Source organism: Seriola aureovittata, chromosome 14 (genome assembly GCF_021018895.1).
Source record: "Seriola aureovittata isolate HTS-2021-v1 ecotype China chromosome 14, ASM2101889v1, whole genome shotgun sequence".
NCBI classification, from domain to species: Eukaryota; Metazoa; Chordata; class Actinopteri; order Carangiformes; family Carangidae; genus Seriola; species Seriola aureovittata.
The window spans coordinates 6,662,138-6,678,444 of NC_079377.1; the positions used below are offsets into that span (position 1 = coordinate 6,662,138).

Consider the following 16,307-nt stretch of genomic DNA (forward strand, 5'->3'; position numbering starts at 1 on the left):
CATATCTGAACTACTGCTTGTATTATTAAAAAAAAAATACTTTTACTCAACTTGCATGTCATGTTTCTACAATATGATGGTTTTGCTTTTGGGTGTGTCACAAAAAATATAAATAATGAATGATTTGTAATTCATGTTAAAAATGTGGGTTTTCAATATGGAAATATTTATATGTTCCATTGCCTCTTATGTTTAAAATTTCTATGAAGGCGACTGACTTTGTGTCTATAGTAAGTGAATTTAAGGGACACTTTCTGTTGCCTGTATTATCACATTTGATATGGTTTTTATTTTATTACTATAATAATCCTACAGATTTGTAATTCATTTGTAAGAGTGACCTTGTAGGCTGTATAACTATACATTTTGTCGTTATAGGCTCATTTTGACACTACATAACCACATTTCTAGTATTTGTAATCCAAAAGAAAAGTGCATTCACTTAAAATTTACAGTGGATTAGTATCAAAAGGCTGCTCCAGGTGAGGCTCGAACTCACAACCTCGGCATTGCTCTACAGTGTACTGTCATATAAGTACCGCGCGCTAACCGATTGCGCCACTGGAGCTCACTGTTTCTGAGCCGTAGTTGGGTTTATAAGCATAACACAGCTTGACACCGGTGTAAATGTTGTGTCCTTTTTTTAATTGTGTAACGCTGCTGCATCAGTTCCATGTAGACGTTTCCCTTTCAGATCAAACTACAACAACAAAGTGGTGGACTCATTGAAAATGGTGAAATCAAAAGTATTTTGTATTAGTATTGTGTTATGTATCAAACGCGTAAACACGGTTACCGGTCAGAAACATTGAACATATGTGATACGAGCAGTGCCTTCGTAGACCCAATTTTAGATTTCACTTCAATTCAATTTTATTTCGGTCTTTGTTAATATTTTTAAATAAGTAAATATAGCTTATTACAAATACCCTCTCCACATAACGTTAAATAAAACGACAACCCTCTCACTACAGGCCAATGTATGGTCAGCAAAATAGGAGCGAAAATAAAACAGACTGAAACTTTGATTACGATGATTATATGTCATTAGTTGCTTGTCGTGTCGTGTCGTCTCTCCTATAGCGATGGGTCAGTGATGTCATGCCTGTAGTAGCTACTGTGACGCACGGGGAAGTAGTTACACACAGTCAACAATTTCAAAGTACAAAAAATCTCAAAGACACAGCAGATAATCCACCATGGGCATGCTTGAAGTAAGATGATGATAAATTAGTCTGAAATATTATTTGTTGAAGGTATATCATTTTATTGAAAATACATTTTAGTGTTCTTGAATGTTACTGTTGTTTTCTAAAATCTATCTATCTATCTATCTATCTATCTATCTATCTATCTATCTATCTATCATTGGTCCATTTCAAACATTTTGCATATTCATTGTACAGACTGTCCTACCTTAAGTACCATGTCTGATGTATAATGTATTGTTTTCATCAGTGTTGGCTTTCATTTTATAGTAATGGTATACATTCATACATAGGACACAATCAGGAAGTGAGCATGTATACATGTTATATATGTATGTATATATATATAAAATACATCAAATAATAAACAAATAATGAAAAGAAATTGCATAGTCACCATAGTTTTAAAGCTTAAACACAAGTAGACATTCTGTGCAAAGAAATAGATGCAATGAATACCAACAAATGACTACACACACTCACATTTTATTGCTTGTATTTATACATTTTATCCAGTATGCAAATAAATAATGAGGCGTCTGAAAACCTGGAGCCCACTTGTAGAGGCCGACAGCTCTGTGGGGACTAAAATGCTGAACCTTACAAGTTTAAATGGCTTCTTTCAGGGCTAAGACTTGAGTTTAAGATTGCAATTAGGTTTAGGTTACTGTTGGGGTTTGACAATTACAGTTTTAGTGAGGGGATGCGTTATGTCAAAGAGTATCCTTACAACTATTGTAAGAGCAACATGTTCAGGCCTATATACATAGATATACAGTATATTGTAATATAAAATGTTGTGTTTGCCTTTAGCTGTTACTGGCTGTGCTATTGGCTGGCCTGACATTCTTCTTCACAAAGCCCAGGTGGCTGATGGAGTTCTTGAGGGCATCATGAAACATGGAGCTGGAGAAACAGTAGATGACAGGGTCCAAAGAGCTGTTGAGGTAGGTGAAGGGAATGCTCAGCATAAAGAACTTGATGATCTGATTGTAGGATGCACAGTCGTCTGGGTGGAACTGCTTGATGTACATCCCCCTCAGACCTGTGATGACACCTGGCATGAAGCAGATAGTGAACACCAAACTGATCAATACTACCGCTCGGGTGGCCTTCCACACCATATTCCGCCTGTATATCCACCGTTGGTGCAGGGAGCAGGCTATACGGGCTGAGCAGAACAGCAACAAGAACCACGGCAGGAAGAACTCTGCAATGAAGACCCCATAGTGTACCTTTATCGCCGAAGGGGTTCTCTTATAGGAGTTGAAGCTTCGACACAGGGAGACGTTGCCATCCTGGTAGAGGAGATTGGTGGTCAACAGCGGAATCCGAAGGGCAATTACAACAGTCCACAACAGGCCTACGAGCCAACCCGCCTGAGTTAAAGTCATACGGCTGACGCGGTGATGTGGATGGACCACTTTAAAGTAGCGATCCACTGTCACAGCTGTCATGAATGCAATACTGGCAGAGCGATTGACCGACAGCATGAAGAGGTTGATGCGGCACCAGTATTGTCCAAACACCCAGTAATCCCCTCGCAGGCTTGTGTCGATGCGGAAGGGCACGCTGATGATAAGCAGGAAGTCAGCTATAACCATGTTAAAAAGGAAAAGAGCGTGGGGTTTCCAGAACTTCATGCGGAAACAGAAAATCCACATGGCTACTGTGTTTCCTGGCAGGCCCACAATCATCTCAATGATCATGACAAATTGCCAGAACAAAGATCCATGATTTTGGGGGATTTGGCAGTGCATGATAATGTTAGTTTCATTTATTGCCTCAGGAGTACAGTTCACCAAAGCCATTTCAGCTGTGACTGTGGTCGGATCTCTCCAATTTTTCAACTGTTTCTTATTTTCAGCAGCTTTTATGTTCCCGAAATTTCCAAAGAGGAGGGAAGAAGAGAGAAAAGTGTTTTAGACCTCAGTATTTCATGGATCAAATAGATAAAGCAAAAACACGTATTCTTGAAGGCTTAATCTTGTACTACTGCTGCTTGGATTGTACCACATTTATACATTGCTTTGAACAAAAACATCTTTCATAATAAACGTTTAAGTAAATACACTATTCACTTTCTTGCAGAGAGTAACATGATAAGTTGATAGCACTCTCATGTCTGTATGGTTGATAGAAAGGTACAGCCAGCAGCTAGTTAGTCAGCTAGCTTAGCTCTGTACAAAGATAACACGATCCACCTACCAGCACAACTATGATTCATTAAATGTGTAAAACTCTGTGCTTATCAATTTATATCTTCCAATACATTGTTTAGTTCAACTTTCTTCATATTGCATTCTTAGTAATGAGATACACCAGTAATAGTAAACGCTGTCATGCAAGCTATCAGTCTTTATACAGAATACAGATAAAGTTTATATATCTGTACTCACCGGCATTCAACACTGAACTCTTTCATTCCCTCAACAAGACCCAACAATCTTCATTTTCAGAGGAGTTGTTTCAGCAGCGCTTTCAGCAGATGTAGACAACCCCTTATATAGAGGAAGTGATTCAGTAACACAAAAGGGTTGAAGCATGCCCTGAATAAAATCAAGTTCCTCTAGTGGGCTAGTCATAACATGAGGGCTATATTGGTTCCAGTGAAAAGAGCTTGATGAGAAAAAATGACTGCTGGTATGAGAGATCAGATCTTGTGGATAGTGATGATGCAAATACACATCAATAAACTTGCATGAATACTTTGATTTATGTTTACTCATTGAAAACAGAGTATAAATATTGAATAACAGAATCCTCTGTGCCTTTTGGTTTATAATTCATATCCTCATCGCACATTTCACTTCAATGATATATTTGTATCTACTGTACAATATGTGTTAATATTATACAGTGATTCAGTACTTGTATGTACATAGGTGTAAATCTATTGATACACTGTAGTAGCTACTGTCAATCGCACACTTTCATTGCAGTAATTTGTGCTACTATGCGTCGTTTAAATACCTGCATATATTTTGTAAAATGTTCTGTATTAACTTTGTGCTATTATGATGTATTCTGGTCCTTGTCTGTGTCAAACAATTTCATCTCACCTATTAAATGTCATCTAGGTGTCATTTTGCAAAATATGAACTGATTTCATTACATTTTTCTTCGTCATGAATCATCTCATTTCATTTGAATTCATTTTGCCTTAGACTAACTGTATTTAACCCCTGATATCATCTTGATCTTTTGATTTAATCTAATTTCATTTCATTTAGATTCATCTTACTTCACCTTGATTTATATCAGCAGCACGTCAGCTCTTCTACAATATCTCATCTCATCCCGTTTCATCTCACCTTGGCTTATCACACCAAGTGATGGCCGCACCAGCAGCCACACCTTGAACAGAGGAACGGTGGTAACTCTTTGATCTGTTTATTTACTTAAAGAGTCTTTCTTTCTTAGTGTGACACTTAAAATTCACATATAAAAAATATAAATAATTACGCAGAGGTTTTGGTTTGATAAAACATACAGTTTTATTAGCAACATTTGACAGTATAGTTATCTATTTGAAGTGAACACATTTAGTTAGCTATATAAGTTTCATACATTTAAGTTGTTTTTCATGAAATTAATTAAGCTTTCTTTGACTTACCAGTTCCTGGGGTTTGCTGCTGGAGTTGGAACTCAAAGGGAGTCCCAGCTCCATTAGGCCTGCTTAAATAGTGGTGACTGCAACCTCAGTTAACATGGTGTAGCACTATACTGACATGTTTTGTGGTTATTGTGGTTTGTTTAAATGGTTATGTTTTAGTCTACCCCCTTATGTGTCTGAATGGCCTGATCAGCCACTACATATGTCTCCCCTGTGTTTCAGTCAGGAAGGTCAGTTTGTGCTGTTAAGTTCACTTCTGTTAGTACTTGACTTTAGTTCTGTTGCATTGACTTCTTGGCTTTTTTTAAATAAAAAATTGACATTATTCTTCCAAGAACCTGTGTCTCTCTGTTCTGTGTGCTCGGTCCTTGACACACCAGTGAAACTCAACTCCTCAACATCTCAGTTTTCCCCTAATCCCACCAAACCTCTTCTTATCCATTGTCATCTCATCTTGTCTCATTACCTCTTCTTGACTGTTATTTCATCTCATCTTCCTCTTATCGTCATCCTACTTTAACCTCAAATTGTCATCCACACCCACGTCATGTCATCTCCTGCATTACATCATCCCATCTAATTTCAACTCTCATTTTCTCTCCAGATTAATTTATATGTCTCATTTTATTTCATTTCACCCCATTGCATTGCATCCTGTACACCCTCACTGTATCTCATTTCGTTTAATCTCATCTCATCCTGCCTCATTGCATCTCATTTTACTAAACCTCATTCCGTTTAATCTCATGTTATTGCATCACATTTCATCTCATCTCATGGTATCTCGTTTCACCTTATTGTATTGCATCCCGTATACCCTCACTGTATCTCATCTATTTTATTTCATCTCATCTCATCTTGCCTCATTACATCTCATCTCATCTTGTCTCGCCTTTAATTATTTCTTATTTATATCCAATTTCATTTCATGTCATCTACTCCTTTTGCTCTCAATTTATTTTAAATCAAATTTGAGTACATTCAGTTCAGTGTACCAGACTGATCCAACACTGACAATAACTGACTTGCAGAGAGAAACAGGTGAAGTCGCTCTTTGTTTTCTCAGAGCGTCAATGCTAATTTCCCTAACCAAACTTTTTCTGGCTCATTACACATCAATACAATAAATGCACACATAGAGTCAGCCTCAGTTCACCACTGTGTGAAGAGTCCGACCTTTTTCAGTTCAATAACTTTATGGTCACTGACTCCCATACAGCAGCATAGTCCCCCTTCACAGCCCTAAAAGTGTGTTTGCTAGATCCACTGGACTCTGATCTAGAGGTCCACCATTCATCTAACTGTTTTATTAGAGTACACACAAAACAAACACACAGAACCCAGCAGTGGCACCATGTCAAGACTGACATCTGCTCTCACTGACACTTTATGGTTACACTGTATGCTGTACATGTGTGAAACTGGTAGAGCTCTGTGTCCATATTTATATAGTATGTGTAAATGTGTGGTGAAAGTGAGTGCTTAGTGAGTGAGGGGGGAAATTAATGCGTGCATTAAATTTCAGGGCTGTTGTCAAGATACTCATAACCACAACCACATTGGGAACTAGAGGAAAAGTGTGGGGCTCACATATTCATTCTGTTGGGACCAATGTCTGTAGCAAATCTCATTTCCGTGAATTTTTGTAGAAATCTCATGCCAATCCATCAAGTGGTTTGGTTTGGACCACAGAAGCGGACTGATAGACAGGGCAACATCGCTATCCGTGGATGTATTATTGTATAATTTCTAAATAGGTCCTCTTCAGTATATTAATATGTGTATAATATGTGTATAATTTTGAGCAGGTTTTCTGACACAGCCAGCTAATGTGATTCACTGATAACCCCAAAGCTGGCCTACAAAAATGGAATCAGGAAATACAGCATTATATGGAGCTTCTGTGTGATACAGACACATCAATACAATTATTTGCACATTTACTGTATGCTTAAAAGATAAGATTCAAGCAGCCAGTGTGGGATCAATACTAGAACTGGTAGTGCACATACTGTAGACATGTGCATACGCACATGCACTAACACACACACACACACACACACACACACACACACACACACACACACACACACACACACACACACACACACACACACACACACACACACACACACACACATTTTTCCTCAGGTGGTCCAGGTTTCACAACCTTAGCCTGTGACAGAGACATCACTGTCTCACTCTGACAACATGGGGCAGCTTAATGTTTAGCCCTGGATCTGCACACACACACACACACACACACACACACGCACACACACACAGTGACACAAATGCACGCACACACACATAGGGAAGCAGAGGGATTACAAAGGCACAGAGACCCATATGCTGCCCAGGGATGGAGACGAGGAAACTAAATACAAGGAGAACACAAGATAGTTATGACCAAGGTGAGAATACTGTTTATTGCATTCCAACCTAATTTTTAATGACTGCAGAAGGACACTTTGAGGCTTCATGTGACTGACTTTTTTGTCACTGCATCTTTATCTCAGTTGTAGTGAGTGAAATGATGGAGTTGGATTCAAAGCTTTTGTGAAACTGTTGTTGATTGTGTTGAACTTCAAGGAGAAATAATTGACAATGACAGTCGCCTAGTTGATAGACTTGCACTAAAAAATGTATTATTTTCTAGTGCATGGTGAAAACCTGTTGAAGATTTTCTGAACCTTTAATTTGCTAAGCCGGGCTAGTAGCCTGTTAATCCACATTAGAGCATGTAGGCTATACTATGCTGTGTGCCCTGTGGAGGAGGGACAAAACAGGACTCTAAACACACTAAATAGAAAATGCAAGAAGAACAAAAAAATGTATACAGTCTTAATATACCTTTGTTTAATTTGAAGACCATGGTAGAAACAGATATCAGATTCACAGGGAAGCAGCGTCACACTGAAGTTTCATTATACAGGAGAATTTCATGATTACCAGAGTGAAATGATGATTCTAGATAATTCCAAAGAAGAAATATGTTGAAAAAGAATAAAAGTAAAATGTCTATTGACTAAAGGTAGTGTCACCCTACAGGGACTGAAAACAGGCAACAGCTAATGTAAATCTGTCATTACTGTTTTCTGAAGCTGTATCAGCCACGTAAACAAAGCACAAAAACAGCCTGTAATGTGAATTATGGTCAGAGAAACACACACCTTCTCTCTTTCATGTATAACTTTTCAACGTGTGTAAATGTATTTCAAATGTATATGAAAAAAAAAGTTGACTGACTGAGCACTTTGTTTTCCATTTCTTGTAGTAGTCAGTAATTTTACTTTTACTTCATAAGTTTACTTGTGATTTTACTTAGAAATAGTTTAATATTTGGGGAGACGAGACGCTCTTTTGTGTCTGTGCACTTAATATGTAACTGGTGCCAGCAGCTGATTAGCTTAGTTTAGCACAAAGACTGGCAACAGAAGAAAACAGCTAACCTGGCATGTGAAAAGAAATTCAGCTCTTCTAAAGGTCTGGCACATAACTTCTTGTAAAACCAAAAGGTTCACTTCTTGGCTATTTTTCTTTTTTACTCTATGGATTAGGTTTACATGCTTTAAATTGAACTTTTCAGGATAACTATAGAGAATATTTGAAAAAGTTGCACCAAAAACGTACAGTACATTCATTTCGTTTTCTTTGTGACAGGGAGCAGTGTTGAAAAGGACGCTCCAGCAGAACCACAAGGCAGCAGCTCGGGTCGTCCTCTCTCTGCTGTAGTTCGTCTCTATGTGTATGCACTGCACGGCTGCCTATGTGAGGTGGCCTTCACTGCAGTGTGGGACTGGTGCAGTACCCAAGACAGGAGGCTGGAAGGTCACAGCAGCCTGTGGGCGCTGCCCATGTACGCCACCGCAATCTACCTCATGGAGAGCCTAAGAGCGTGGCTGCTGGCCCAGCATCAGCCGCTGCCTGTCCGTCTGACAGCCTACACCTTGTTCATTTACCTATGGGAATTCAGCTGGGGGGCAGGGCTGATGCTGCTGCAGGCCTGTCCCTGGGACTATTCAGGTTATAGGTACAACCTGGGAGGATTGGTGACTCTGGAGTACGCAGTACCCTGGACTGTGGCAGCACTTATAGCAGAGCAGCATGTGATCAGGAACACTCTGAGGATAAGACTGCACAATTGAACTGATATCAATCTGGAATAATGTGCTTCCAAAAAACAGCCACAAAATATCTACGGACAATGTTTAGGATACCACACTACTGTGAGTGTTTGACATTTTAATAATAAAAAGTTGGTTCATATGCTGCGTCTCTCTGTTATGTTTTTCTGTTCAATCTCAGAGCATTTCTTTCTCACCTGCAGTCTGAAGACAAAACTATTATGTTAGGACAAATGGTTTGGCAAGCTAATGTAACCGACTGAATGACAGCGTCAAAGGAATAGTTTGGCCTTCAGCTCATGTGCTTTCTTCCCAAGAGTAAGACATAGAGAATGACATCGCGCTCATAACTGTCAGTGAAATATGAAAGTAAAGGCGGGGGATGGCTAGCATAGTTCTGATAAAGCAGGAAAGAGAGCCAGCTTTGACAAAAATCAAGGTGGAAAAACCCCAGGTTGTGGTTTTATAGATTTTGTGTTGGATTGTTTTGAACTTGTGAGTGTCTGCTGGTTCCTTGGCAAAGCCACAGTATTGACATGACTCCAGGAATTTGCCACACCCATCTGCTACTCACCGAGAAATAGTCCCAGCACCTAACTCTGTACACCTTGTCATTTTAACATTTCTGTTTGTGTATGATTCAAACTTACTATAGGTTCATTAGTGAGCTTTAGGCGTTTTTTAAAATTTTGGACAGAGGCTGTTTCCCCCTGCTCCCAGTCTTTATGCTAAGCTAAGCTAATCGAATACTGAGATCGACTCTCTACATAACGCACAAACTTGAGAGTGATAATAACTTTCTTATCTGAAATTCAACCATTTTCAAGGAAATAAATAAGTTTATTTTCCAAAATGTGAGACTGTTGTTTTAAAAATGGGAATGTTTGAATCGGCTCAGATTTGAACAGTGTAGTCATAGAATTAAATTATCAGAAAGTGTAAAGTGAAAGTGTAAAGAAAGTCAAATACGGGCTAATGTCAGACTTGGAGATAGTTGTAACATCAAAGTTAAAGTCATGTCTGTCACTTAGACACTCAACAAGTTCAGATAACAGTGACTGAAAAACGCCACCACAGATACAACTGGAAATCTGCTGTGTGCAGTGTGGTTAGTCCTTTTAAGTTTTTTTGAAATTAAATAGTGAATCCTAGCACTAGTGATCATTTGCAAATTACCAACATTTTTTAAATATCTATAATTCTGATTTATCTTCTCTTATAAATTGTCTCAGAAATATTTGTGTTAAAAACCCCAACAACAACAAAAGTTAAAAAAAAAAACCTTAATAATCCCTCTTGCATCAAAGTCCACTTCTATGCTGTCCATCAGCTTTTCTATCTTCATCACTGCTATATAAAGGAGGAAAATGCAGCTATAAATTACAGGAGGTAAAAACAGTATTTGATACTGAAAAGAGAGAAGAAAAGAGTTTTACTGTTTAACTTCAAATAGACTTTCCAGCCATGTAAAAAAGTGGGATTCAGAACAAAATCACACCTATGTCTCAACAATAGTTGCACCCATTACTGGAAGACTGTTGTATCACTGGGAAAGTGCAATCATTTTCTCAGAGTCACAGGTAACAGGATTCATGACCAGTCAGTTCTGTGTTTCTCTGGAAAAGCCCTGCCCCCTTTGTAAAGTGTAACCACTGCAGCAGGAACAAAAAAAAGGAGAAGAAATTTAATAATGAGGAAATAAAAGCAACTGTCGAGGAAGAGTGTGTGTTAAGACAAATAATCACGTCACAAAGTTTGTTTTTTTTCTATCCACATTTATGTCTTCATTTTCTCTCAACAATAAAGATGTTAACATAAAATGTATTGATATAATTAATGTACACCACTGGTCTGGTGTATGTAACTACAACAAAGTGCAATTTACAGTTTCAGTTTCAATAACTTCTTGTGCCCATTAATACTGAAATGAGTCAAAGTCCACTTTCATTAACAAATAACAGAAGCTTATAGCATGTATGAGGTCATGATTTATATTATTGTATGTGATGATACACAATCTACTTTTCAATGCTGCTCATTGACTGATACTGTAGTAGCCTACATGTCAGCTTGTATACTTGTATTTGTGAGGAACAGGGGCAGGTCAATAGGCAGGTCCTGGTCATGGTCTCTTCCTCTCAGGGTTTTGAACCACAAACAGGGCGACAGTCCTCTCATCTCTCTGCCACCGGTACCTACAGAGGAAGAAGACATTTATCAATTTGTATAGCATCTCAAGTCATTACTGCCAAATCACTTCCTGTAAAATTCTCTTTATCTAGTTATGTGTGCCCTGATAAGTTTGCCATTAACTGTTAATAATGACTCACTGGCTCTGTTCAGGGATCAGTAAACTGTCTCCTGCAGAAAGAGCGAACTCCTGCTCATTCATCGTTACTCTTGAGGATCCCTCCTGAGAGACAGAGGGAGAAGGTGATGAGAGAAGACAATGATCAGAAAAAGATGGACAAAATGAGATTATGAACAAAGGGTCAGACACAGATACGTCACATGGACAGCAGCATCTAGGCAGCACTGACAGACTGTTGAAGCGACAGAGTGAACATACCAGCTGCCAAATCCACACATCACTTTGTGGTGCTGTTGTCTCTGTGAGCCCAGGGCCAAACACCATCACCTGTTGGAGTCATAAGAAAGAGTATTATAGCATTTTCAATCTTCTGTCTCGTTCTTATGAGTTTACAATGAAACACTCTGTGGCATGTTTTCATCTATACTGTAATACAGTCATAAGGGATTTCCACAAGCGGAAAAATGCCAAAAATTGCCTGGGATCTACTCTTGTTTCAGTCTCACTTTACCAAACCCTTTGGTTTAAGGATATCAGTAAAGTGTTGAGCAGAATGTCAGTGAGAGGACTTCCAGTAAAAGGGCTTTGGACCACCTGCAGTGTAATTGCTGTTCCTTGAAGTAATGGATGAAATCAAATACTTTTGCCCTTTACTCTCAATGGTCATGTTTTCTTTCACCATACCTAACAGGATATATTTTGATGATGGATGGAAATCACTTGCTGTATTATTAAGTTTTATAAGGGACATGTATTGTTTAAAATATTTTGTTTATTACTGAAAATATGATACCTGAGTTTTGCTAATGAATATTTTTCTCATACCTTACTTCAAGAAATATAAGCATGTTTTTCTACAAAAGCTATTTTTCTTTTCCATTCCTCTTAAATGTTAAACATTGCTTTAACACAAGTAGTGATAAAAGAGCCTGAATAAAATAGTCTAAAATAAGCAAAATTACAATTTAAATTTAAAGCATCTATCTGATGAAAAAAGAAGTAAACATGATTAAAACTCTGACAAAGAAGTTGATGCCAGCTCAGTAGTGGACAGTATTTAATGCTCTGTATTCTATACTAAAACTGATAACTTAAAAAAAAAAAAACCTCTATTCCCAGCACCTCTGTCTCAAACTGAGCTCCGAACATGTCGACGGGCCTGCCACTGGCCAGAGAAGGCCTCTGTTTATCCAGCCAGTCTTTGAAGGAGAAGGGAGACATCATGTTCATGGTGTTCATCTGGAACGGAGGCTCTCTGAAGACATCATCTGTTCATCAAAGGACAGCGGTGAACCCAGTTAAAAATTTACAGGGATCAGACTCAATATCTTGATTTTTCAGGAATCACAAGAAATATCAGAACAACTCACTTGGGTCAGGTTTCCCTGTTTTGCACTGCTTTGATGCCATGAACCTGCAAGTGACAAGTCAGCCAACATCTGCTGTAGTCAAACAGATATCCTGGTGTGATGGAGACTGTAAGCGTACAGATAACATTGAAGGAGGGAAGATGTCTTACTCTTTGATTATTGGCACCAGTTGGGTTCCTAGATTCTCACAGTAGAACCATTTCTCAAACAGGATATCAATAGTGTTGTCCACATAGTACCTGAAAGCACCAACACACACTGATTTTAGAGGACAAGAGAGGAGGAGAGGAGAGGAGAGGAGAGGAGAGGAGAGGAGAGGAGAGGAGAGGAGAGAAGAGAGGAGTTAACCTCAAGCAGTCGGTCTCAGTCAGCAGCCGTCTCCTCTCGACCACCAGTCCCACTGTGTTGGCCTGCCTCTGTGGGGAGTGGGGGATCCGAGCTGGCAGCAGGAACATCTACCAATGGGGAAGAAATCAATGGAATACTGCTTTAAAGTTAGACTCCATATAAAGTAATAATATGTTACATTGACTTACTATGTAGAATAAAGAGCTGTGGCAAAGAAGAACTAAATTCATACATAAACATATTGCTCACCTCTCCCTCTCTGATGTGCACATCTTTGTGTTTGCCATTTTCAATCACCTTCAGACACATGTCTCCCTTCAGCTGGTAGAACAACTATTTAAAATAGGGAGTGGGAGACAAAGGAAGAATAGATCTGGATTAAAGGGGAACTCCAATGTTTTTCACATCAGCATACTATCATATTTCACCTTAATCTCTGACTGAACTGTCAGTGGTCGAGTTGCATTGTGGGTAAGGCAGGTGCCAGGTTTTGACAAGAGAGAAGAATGTGTGGAATAAGAGAGATGATATCTTTTCTTCTGCTGCATCAATCCTTTTTTTTTTTTTTTTAACTGTCCAACAGTGTTGTAGGAGTGCAATGCTAAACTGGTGGAGTACTCTTTTGGGTAACTGACAATATGGTGATTAAAGATATATTTAGCATAGTGCAGAAAAACAGCTCTAAAGAGTTACACATTGCAATATGTAACAGCTTATTGCATGTTACACATTCCATGTACTGCCACCTGACCACACTCTACACTTTGACTCTTCAAAATGCCTGACAGCAAAGGATGCCTATAACAACAGCAATGAAATGCAAGTAGCAGCAGCCAGCCAAAATGATTTGACCAAGCATTGCAACACTGGGGTGGAATAGCGGGGGGAATAGTAGATTTTTAAGAGGCAGTTATTATGTAGAAAGTAGGGAGCTAACTGTAAATGTGAAACAATTAAAGGCAAGCAGGAATTTAGTGTCCCTGATGTGCAATCAATGGAAAAAGTTACACTCAAGTAAGTGATTTGTATTTCTATAGTTTATGGTAAACTCCAAGTCGGCATTTAAAAATCAGAGTGTAGTTTCTCCTGGTTTAATTACGTGTGTGTCTGTCGTGAATTAAGACTTCATACAAAAACAAATCAGTACTATTCTCTTACCTCCTCCCCTTCCTCAATATGATAATCCTTCCTGGTGTTTGAACCTCCAACAAACATGACATTCAACTGGAAAAAGTGCCTGAGGAATTGAAGACAATCATTGACTCATCACGTCCTCTAATGGAAGTTAGTTGTTCATTCGTCATTGCACCGTAACTAAACTTATTGTGATTTGAATTACACATTGCTCATCATATCATGTAATCCAACAAGTTGTTGCAAAGAGGAATTGACAGTAATTACAGACATATGTAACAATGTGGCGAATATGAAAAATGTATTACTCACATGAGCTTGTTGCACACTGGTGGCACAAAAGCATTCTGGTTCTCTGCTATCCAGTCTTCCACATTCACAAGAAGAGAACTGTTACTCATGTTTTAAACTGATTGGGCTTTGTTCTGTAGTGTTAAATGTCTCTGACCAGTCTGCTAGTCTGGGTAGTTTAAACAATGTGACTAAGACTGAAAGTCCAAAATGCAGAAGTGGGTGTAGGCCGAGTGGGGAGGAGCTCTGCTCCCCAGACAGGTGAAAGGTTGCTTGCACATTCTTAACAAGTAACATAGTATTTGACCTGCTGTGACTCTACTGAAAACCATTTCAACTCTCATGAAGTCAAACTAGCAAATTGCAGACATTGTGCATATGTATTAGATCTCTCCTTGAAAGTCAATGCATAATTTGACTGACAGATCCCTGTGAGATAAGAGCACACTAATATTAGAGCTTCAACACTGAACACAGAAAAATGCTTAAATAGCGGAGAATAGGTAGGTATTACCGTATATGTTTAAAACAAGTTTCATTTCCACATTGTTTTTTTACTTGGCCTACAAGAAAAAAAGTACACTGAACAATTAAAACCAATGTTGTTTTAGGCTGATAATTTGCCCCTACATACATACTACATGTAATAGTCAAGTTAGTTATACCTCTTGTCGTGCTTAGCAATCATATCTAGTATTGTTTTTACTGAGTGTCTTTTGTATTTATCAACATACATACTACTAAAATGGATTGCCTTACAAAGACTTTACTCCACAAAAAAGTTAACTGAAATTGCAAAATGGCAAATAATGCTGTGTAATTTCACATGCCTGCATCGTGATGTCTGCAGGACCAAAATCTGCAGTTTTGACAGGGAATGTAACCAGTTGGTGGTCATTCACTGCTCACACTGAGGTCGAGATTTTACACCACATGTAATGAGTTAAACTGTCCACCAGACAGAGCTGTTTAACATGGTGAGATAAGTTAAAAGCTGTGTTCACGGTAGTGAGTCATGAATCCCCCAAAGGCTGCAGCTACTCCAGATTATTCCAGACATCCCTCTCCCAAGCAATGCTTTCCTGCTCCTCCTTTGGGATCCCGAGGTGTTCCCCGGCCAGATGGGATATGTAATCCCTCCAGCAAATTCTGGGTCTACCCCAGGATATAATAATGTCACAAGCATTTATTTTAATTGCATTGCTGTCTCTTTAAAGGAGAGCAAAATAAAGATGAATGTCAGCAAAAATAGCATTTCTTGTGTTAAGTACAATTTTATTGACTGGGAAAATAAACTGGTTAAAATATAAAAACTGTATTCCCCTATTTGATTTTCACAGTTAAAACAGTATCTGTCAGTTATTAAGTCCGTATCAGTCCCAACAAACACACAATTATTATCTGTTATCGTTTTTGAAATTACATATTGGTACATCTGTCATTCACTCATCTAGTTATTAGTTAGTAATTAATGTTATGCCCTTATCGTGTGCTTCCTTCCATCCATCTTGTTTTTCTGTGAAGAGGTGCTCCCTGGTGGGCACAACAGTACACCGCAACAATAAACACAAATCAACAGTTCACTTTACAGACGTGAAGGTTTTATTTTTCATACAGAAAGGCACTGTGCATTAATGAAATGCACTTTTTTACATTAATTTATTTGTCTAAACAATCCTAAAACAAAGAATGTCATAGTCTCACAAGTTGTGTACAGAGTTGCTATTTTTATTGGACAAATAGGCCTACAAATACAGCTATTACGTTGGCAAATACAACTATTAAATTGACGGAAACATTAAGGTGAATTCGTAAATGTCCTCCTGTAATAGTGGCTTACAATTTAGTTTGTTCTGAAGAGAAAAACTGAAGTTCAACAAGTTTAAATAATGCTGTATGAAT

The 16,307-nt window shown here is 38.4% G+C and overlaps 3 protein-coding genes, 1 long non-coding RNA gene and 1 other non-coding gene across 6 annotated transcripts; 2 read left to right on the top strand and 3 right to left on the bottom strand.

The window, feature by feature from the left end:
* Positions 1-474: 474 nt before the first annotated feature.
* trnai-uau (transfer RNA isoleucine (anticodon UAU)) lies at positions 475-568 on the bottom strand. Its single transcript has 2 exons — positions 531-568; positions 475-510 (listed from the first exon to the last, which is right to left on the bottom strand). It is a non-coding gene; the product is annotated as a tRNA-Ile (tRNA).
* A 207-nt stretch (positions 569-775) lies between these two features.
* Positions 776-5,141, top strand: LOC130181045 (uncharacterized). Its single transcript, XR_008829515.1, has 3 exons — positions 776-1,214; positions 2,022-2,155; positions 4,442-5,141. It is a non-coding gene; the product is annotated as an uncharacterized LOC130181045 (long non-coding RNA).
* LOC130181509 (hydroxycarboxylic acid receptor 2-like) lies at positions 1,675-4,416 on the bottom strand. The gene is made up of 2 exons (XM_056395775.1): positions 3,608-4,416; positions 1,675-3,078 (listed from the first exon to the last, which is right to left on the bottom strand). Exon 2 carries the CDS (start codon positions 3,017-3,019, stop codon positions 2,018-2,020), a length of 1,002 nt encoding a protein of 333 aa, XP_056251750.1. The 5' UTR covers positions 3,020-3,078; positions 3,608-4,416; the 3' UTR covers positions 1,675-2,017.
* A 1,943-nt stretch (positions 5,142-7,084) lies between the features above and the next one.
* On the top strand, positions 7,085-9,093 carry LOC130181595 (transmembrane protein 229B-like). Its single transcript, XM_056395911.1, has 2 exons — positions 7,085-7,238; positions 8,488-9,093. The coding sequence occupies exons 1-2, from the start codon at positions 7,187-7,189 to the stop codon at positions 8,970-8,972; spliced, it is 537 nt and encodes a 178-aa protein (XP_056251886.1). The 5' UTR covers positions 7,085-7,186; the 3' UTR covers positions 8,973-9,093.
* A 1,612-nt stretch (positions 9,094-10,705) lies between these two features.
* Positions 10,706-14,598, bottom strand: haao (3-hydroxyanthranilate 3,4-dioxygenase). Of its 2 annotated transcripts, none has more exons than XM_056394682.1 (10): positions 14,427-14,598; positions 14,139-14,217; positions 13,230-13,313; positions 12,981-13,087; positions 12,782-12,871; positions 12,633-12,676; positions 12,370-12,530; positions 11,521-11,589; positions 11,282-11,364; positions 10,706-11,146 (listed from the first exon to the last, which is right to left on the bottom strand). In XM_056394682.1, exons 1-10 carry the CDS (start codon positions 14,513-14,515, stop codon positions 11,074-11,076), a joined length of 879 nt encoding a protein of 292 aa, XP_056250657.1. In that variant the 5' UTR covers positions 14,516-14,598; the 3' UTR covers positions 10,706-11,073. The 2 variants fall into 2 exon arrangements, with proteins under 2 accessions (XP_056250657.1, XP_056250658.1); XM_056394683.1 differs by having other exon boundaries at positions 12,385-12,530; positions 14,427-14,595.
* Between the last annotated feature and the right edge of the window lie 1,709 nt (positions 14,599-16,307).